At 39.9% G+C, this 7,557-nt stretch overlaps 1 protein-coding gene across 1 annotated transcript; it reads left to right on the top strand.

The window, feature by feature from the left end:
- Positions 1 to 991: 991 nt before the first annotated feature.
- On the top strand, positions 992 to 7,557 carry LOC137282334 (zinc finger protein 160-like). The gene is made up of 2 exons (XM_067814081.1): positions 992 to 1,080; positions 3,175 to 7,557. The coding sequence occupies exon 2, from the start codon at positions 3,298 to 3,300 to the stop codon at positions 6,904 to 6,906; it is 3,609 nt and encodes a 1,202-aa protein (XP_067670182.1). The 5' UTR covers positions 992 to 1,080; positions 3,175 to 3,297; the 3' UTR covers positions 6,907 to 7,557.

Genomic DNA, 7,557 nt, shown 5'->3' with positions numbered 1-7,557 from the left:
TGTTATAGCACCGATCGCACGTTTTTTAATCATTTCATCTAAACCTAGGAGACACAACAGCATGTCGGCTTACAAGGAATATATTTTACATAATGCGGAAATGTATGATCTTGTACATAGAGATAAGGTGAGGCTAAGCAGCGTTGGACATGGAGAACCCTTGGATGGGTGACCGCGTTTGGCTGCTTGACCCCTTAGTGTTTCAAGGACTCCATTACTAAACTAAAAGTGCTTTATGGTTCAACTTCTTTATTATACAAGGTCACAACGTTTCGAGACAGATTCTAGTCTCTTCTTCAGGTGATTCTAGTCTCTTCTTCACCTCACCTGAAGAAGAGACTAGAATCTGTCTCGAAACGTTGTGACCTTGTATAATAAAGAAGTTGAACCATAAAGCACTTTTAGTTTGATTCCTCCAACTTCTAAATGCCTTTGAAACAACCGACTCCATTACTGCCACACAACGAGACAAATTTTGTGGTCTTATGTGATGTAAGGTGTCTCTGTTCGCTAAGCAGAAAATGGGTACCCGGTGGTGTAAGTCTTATTACTATTAACCTCTCAGGCAGCATGGGTAATTATCTCTATTGAGTTCTTTGCGATGTTGCCATATTATAAATAGCATACATAGTGGTAGCTACCCCTGTGACATTAAGCGACAAAGAATATGTTATTCTTGCTCTATGCCTTTGGACACGATTTATTTTCTGAGTGTTTATTATAATGTGGAAAGAGTTTTGTCGCTTAAAAAAAGAGTGTAATTAATTATTTTAATACAAGAGTGGAATATATTATTATAATCATATCATATATCATCATTTCAACGCGACGACAGCCTTTTGACAGGTCATGTCTCACACTCGTATACCAGGCAAAGGAACCGTAACATCCTCGATGGATATTTTAGATGAAACCGATCATTGTCATTGTCGCTCTTGTGCCGTTTTAGTTTCGTAAGATGAAGCCAGTTTTGGCTTGTCCCGTTTGGATGGAAAGTATAGTGCACTTCCGGTTGCGGTGAACACACTTTATGGAGAGTTGAAATAGTCGAGACACTAAGCTGAAAAGTGCTAACTTGAGGTAGGGTCCATTTGCAATAATCTTCTAATATGTTTTTGAAAGAGGTCTATGTCAGAGTTTTGCTAACCATTGTTGATCAGATTCGGGAGTTGCATCCCCCACGGATGATCACGAATTTGTGCTGCTAATTTTGCCTTCAAAAATTTAAGTTCAAAGTAAATGACATTACAGGAATGGGTATCTTCCTAAGTTAATGCAGCATGTAGCATGTATAATATTGTGAAACAGGAATGCACTGTCGGTTCTGTTAGAGATGAGAGGAAAATGTCTTATTGTTGTGAATTGTTCAGACATGTTCGAAATTGAATGTAGTGCAGTTTGACAAAGTTCTGCAGATATGCTGCATATTCCCTTGTCAACAGTCAAAATTTGAAAACATATCGCAGGCTCCCCAACAGGGTACTAGTAGTATTTTCGCGGGTTTCTCGCCGATGTGTGATAATTAACGGTTGTTTACATCGATGACCAGTAACTAGGAAGTGGCCCAAGTCTGTGAATTATCAGAGTTTTGCAGTGTAGCGAATATTCGTGACTTTTAACCAACTTTATAAAATCATAACTTTTCCCCGCCCTTCCAGATAAGATTCCCCTTCTTTACACCTAATAACGTTACTTTCTCGTTGTATCGTGAGAATAGGAGACGCCTCGAAAAGTCAGCAGCGGACGACCATGTTTTTCATCAAGCTCAAATGAGATAAGACACTTGATGGATCAAGCAGTTGATAGACGCAGATGTTAGAATGGGAATCTCTTCATTTAAAAACAACAAGCATACATACGAAAGGAACTGTTTATATTATTTTTTCAGCTGATATTCGTAAGTACTGTGAGAATAGGAGACGGCAGTATACTGTTGCTAACTTGAAATGTGTATTGGCAAATAAATCTCCTAAATTGAACTGCAGCGCTGATATGCATTTCTTATGTTATCAATATTTGCAACTATGGCTGCCACATCAACATTTGTCGGGTGGAGTAGCCTACTGAAGACAGACTCTGGTAAGATTCTCCACATGGCTGTAATGTGCAAGGTTCATATCTTTTTTTAAAAGTTCAGTTATGAATGCTAAATTGAAGTAATGAACAGATACAGTTCAGTTATGGAGGAAGGTTGACAATATGTGGATGAACAACTTCTTTATTCCTATGAGAGAGATGTTATGGTGTAGGTTCTAACACCATTATCAAGCAAGTGATGAACAGCATGAGGATAGAGGAGTATGTATGCAAGTTTGGGGAGAAGTTTGCACAGTACAAGGGGAAATACGAAGCCAGACACTATAACAACAAACAAGGCTTATAAAAGCATGACAGATGAAGCTAGCAAATACACAGGGTGATAGTGAAGCCTGTGGTATACCTAAACGGCGCATATCAATGATTAGGATGTATATATAAACATAAGAAAACATGCAGTTTTGTATTGAAGCACTCATAAAATATGACGCGTCTAACACGTGCAGTTTGTGTCGCTTAAGAGTGAATAAAAACAGCTTCTGGTCTACTCTCAATGCTTGTCAGTCGTAAGTACATTACACCTACTATCAGCGTCATCATTCATATAAGACTTTTTAGGTGTTAGTTAGGTGAGTGGTTAATGCATTTGGTCATCTTCCCACACCCGGGTTCAGTTCCCCACATGGGTATAATGTGTGAAGCCCATTTTCTTGTGTGTCTTGCCACGATATTGCTGGAATGTTGCTAAAAGAGTCATAACACTAAACTCACTTGCTTATAATATAGGACACTTAAGGTATTGGTCAGCTGTGTCGGCAGAGCATTTGCTTGTCCTCCTGACTTGTGTTTGGTTACCTATACAGGTACAATGCATGAAGCCCATTTCTGGTGTTTTCCGCGATGATATTGCTGTAATATTGCTATTAGCGGCGGGAATATAAGCTCACACACTTTCAGGACTTTAGGGGTAGTAGGGTGTAAAAGCATTGGCTCGTCATGTCAGGCCTGGGTTTCGATTCACTATGTGGGTACTGTATTTATCAAGCCAACTGTTGCATGAATATTGCTGAAAGTGGAATATACATCATTCTCACTGCAAGAGTCCTATTTCACAACCTGTTTTTTTTCTCGTTACAGATGTTGGTTTGGAGTTGCATAACCTAGATGGAGCACAATGCACAAGAAACTCCTGCCATCATAGTCCAAACCGGGATGAGATACAGTTCCAGCATTCTACACTATGACACATGGTGAGCCACGATGGTACTGATGGATCCAACCCCTGGTTGCAGATCATCCATGAGGACCATCACAGACAGCTGCAGACGTCAAGAACTCACCCAGGACACTGTCTGTCCAGGATCATTGGACACTCCAAGGCTGCAAGCAAGATCTGTTGATAAAGAAAACGTGAGGCACAGCCTAGATGAAGCTGAAAGCATTGATGTTGGTACAGATTCCGAGCTTCCTGTCGTGTTGCTGGATGGCACCACTGTTCCTTCCATGCACAAGACGAGGTATCGTGATGCCATATTTATCTTTGCTGCAGATGTAAATTTATCGCAAGAAACAGCTGCAGTGGATGAGGATTATGGGAGATGTGAGGGAATTCCAAATGATGAGTTGATGATGCAGGGTAGAGATGTTCAAGCAGGTCAGGAAAGTGAGGTCGTTAATGTGAAGGATGTAGGCTTAAGGGATCCGGAAATGGGAGAAAATTCATTAAAGGAAACAACTGTGTGTGAAGATCATGAAAAGGGATGTCAGGGAAATCTTAACAATGGGTTGAAGAGGCAGGGTAAAGATGTTCAAGCAGGTTGGGAAAGTGAGGCTGGTGAAGTTGTGAAGGATGTAGGCTTAAAGGATCCTGAAGGTAAAAATCAAACACTTAGCTACCGGTATGATGGATCTGATCACAGTCTTTTTGACATCTCTTTGCCATCTGATGGACTCCCTGGGAGAGCTGATGGTGTGAGGCCCAAGGTGGTTCATACTGTCACACCAGTAGATGTTGCTGGGGCTAACTCTGTGGGTGGTGCCAGTCTCAGTAGTGACAAATTGGTGGTTGATGAAGGAAGCAAGAGAGGGGAGATTGTTAATAATGACACTGCAGACAGTGTTGAATTAGATTCTGGAGTTGACAGGAAAATACAACTGGAAGGAAAGGTCCTTCAAAATCATGGTAATCTGGTGGACTGTTTACAGACTGTGTCTGCAGATGGCAGCCCTTCACAACTTGCTATAAAATTCCTCAGAAATTCTTGTGTCCTTAAGGACATTGTTGATTTAAAGTCTACAGATCAGGAACTGATACAAAATGTCAGTCACAGCAATCATTATCAGAGGAAGGACACTGACGATGAAGTAGATGAATTCACCGAAGGAAGTAATATTTCTGGAAGAAATCCTTCAATCTCTCAGGCCTTACATGATGATATTGCTTCAGATCTTTCTATGGGGTCCCAGGATGACAATGATGATGGTGTTCCTGAAGAGAATTCACCTGCTCCATGCAGCGTTACAGCTAACATCAATGCTAATGAAACTGGTCCTGAGTCAAACTGTGTGTCAACAAAATATGAGAAAAGATTTCACCACATTTCATCTCACAAAACATCACAGGACTGTACAAAGGAATATTGTGTTCGAAATACAGAGTCCTTGAAGACAGGTCAAGGTCAAGATATGACCTTATGCCATCATGGTGACCTTGGTCCAGAAGGTGAAGCTAGTTCCAGAAAGATTGTTGATGATGGTGTTAAGGTGTGTGATGAAAACGCATGTGAAACAGACACTTTCATGGCAGCTGTCATCAAAACAGAACCTGACTTGCCTGTTAATGAAGTTTTTTGTGGCATGAAAGACTGGTCATCATTTAAAAGAAGAAGAGGAAAGCTCAAGGAAGAAGAAATGGACTCGCCACTGCCTGCAAAGCGATTAAAGAAGAATTTGAAATCCCATGTTAGAGAAGTTAGAATTTGTTCAACAAGGTCCAGGAAGATACCACCAAATTCTGTATCAAATTCTGAATCCTGTTCATGTAAGGTGTGTGAAAAGTATTTTTCTAAGGAAGACAAACTGAATACGCACTTGAAACTCCACAATCAGAATGGTGAACTTCAGTGTGCGACATGCTGTAAGACATTTACATCAGTTGGTCGGTTTAAGTCTCACGAGTGCAAAAGCAGTGTCTACTTTGAATGTGGAATTTGCGAAAAAGTTTTCAGTGAGAGGGACAAGCTCAAAGATCATGTGGATGACCATCGAGAAATTCCCGAGATTAACTTCGAATGTGGGGTGTGTGAACAAACCTTCACCGAGGCCATTAGTTTGAACGTTCACTTACAGACCCACGAAGGGAATAAACAGTTTCAGTGTAAGCTGTGTGAGAAGACATTCACAAGCTCAAAATGCTTGGAAAGTCATAAGCGAAAGAAGCATGGGGTGACATATAAATGCAAAATTTGTGCAAAGCAGTTCGGAAAACAAATTAGCCTTGATGCGCATTCTAAACTGCACGTCAAGAAACAAAGATTTGGGTGCAAGAAATGTGGGAAAAGATTTTCAAAGTTAATAGATATGAGGATCCATTTGAAGATTCATAAGCGATGGAAGTGTAGAAGTTGCAGTGAAAGTTTTGAAACCAGAACGGAACTGATGGAACATAAGGTCGTTCACGAGACAATGTACGAGTGTGCGAATTGCGACTTTACCTGCATTGCAGAAGCAGTGATAAAGACACACATGATGTCCCACGAGGAAACAAAATTTCCTTGTACAGAGTGTGATAAGAGCTACAAGTCCTTGAAATGGTTGCAGAATCATTGTAAAAAGAGTCATGGAAAACAATACAAGTGTGATGTTTGTTCGGATGAGTTCAAGGATGTAGCAGGTCTGTCTAGTCATTCTAAAATTCACACAAGTGAAGATCATTTCAAGTGTGAAACATGTGGACAGAGGTTTGATTGTAATAAACTTCTGAAAAAACACATGAAAATTCATAAAACATGGAAATGTCGAAGATGTGATATTGACTTTGAAACTCGAGAAGAACTGAAAATTCATAGGGATCAGCACAAGACACCATTTCGATGTGTCGCTTGTGATTTTGCAAGTAAGACGGCAAGTGAACTAAAACAGCATATGAAAGGTCATGATGACATTGATGAATTTATTTGTAAAATCTGTGATAAAACATTCGTGACAGCAACAGCTTTGTACAACCACCAACTTACCCACATTAATCTGAAAAAATTCACTTGTGAGTACTGCGGCTCAGGATTTACTCACCGCTCGACATTGATTATACACAAAAGAGTCCATACAGGTGAGAGACCGTATCCTTGCACAATGTGTGATAAGGCCTTCATTGAAAAAAGTGCGTTAAGATCTCACATGATCTCTCACAGTTCAGAACGAAAGCATAAATGTGAGCTGTGTGGAAAAGCGTTTCCCCATAAATGTAGTTTGGTGAGGCATCAAAGAATCCACAATGAAGAAAAGCCTTTTCAGTGTGAACAATGTAAAAAGACGTTTGGTCAGTCAACACAGCTGAAGAGACACAAGCGTACTCACACAGGTGAAAAACCATACAAGTGCGAAGACTGTGGACTCCGATTTGGATATGTTGAAACACTACGGTCACACCGAAGAATTCATAATGATATAACAATTTACTGTAAGCTGTGCGACAAGTCTTTCTCGACAACGGTACATTTGAAACGGCATATGAAGACTCACACGGGTGAGGTGGACTTTGTGTGTGATGTGTGTGGGGAAGGGTTTATCAGGAAGGATTATTTTATGAAGCATGTCAAGTCTCATGAAAAGAACTCTGAGAATGTACAAGCCAGTAGCATAAAAAGTTAGTTTTAAAATAAATTAGAAAAAGGCTTATTTAAAAATTTAAGTTATTATGCATTGACCAAAAGACAAGATGTAAACAAAGGCATTTAAGTTAAATATACATTTTTGCATACAAAAAGGGATACACTTGACATGAAACACTAGAAGGTGCAGAACTTCCATGCCTGTAAAGTTATGTTCTTCATTGTCTCAATCTTTCAGATAGATTTTGGATTATGTGGCAGATACAGTTTTTTGTATGTGCACATGGCAGCCTGAATATATTAACCTTGGTTTGATGCAATCATCTGTTGGCTTTTTCATATGTAAAATGATATGTGTGGATTTTTATGGGTATGCATGGGTGCTCTAACAGGCCAGTGTGCACCTCCAGCTATAAACAAGGAACCTGTGAAGATCCGGGTGAGAATTGATCGTCATTATCCCATGCTTCTTGTAAGAGGGATGAGTGGTCAAGCTTGCCAACTTAGTTGACACATCCCATCTGCATAGATCGATGCTCATGAAGTCAATCACTGGATCATCTTATCCAGATGTAATGATTTACAGTCTGACTTGTAGCTGGAATTTTGAAGAGAATGATGTTGAACAAGAAACAAACCAAACTTGTTTCATTGCTATTTTGGTGTTGAATAAAGGCCAGTGTTGATCATA

Source organism: Haliotis asinina, chromosome 4 (assembly GCF_037392515.1).
Source record: "Haliotis asinina isolate JCU_RB_2024 chromosome 4, JCU_Hal_asi_v2, whole genome shotgun sequence".
Classification (NCBI taxonomy): domain Eukaryota; kingdom Metazoa; phylum Mollusca; class Gastropoda; order Lepetellida; family Haliotidae; genus Haliotis; species Haliotis asinina.
Note: the sequence above shows the minus strand (reverse complement) of the source record. Positions and strands in the feature narration are given on the sequence as shown.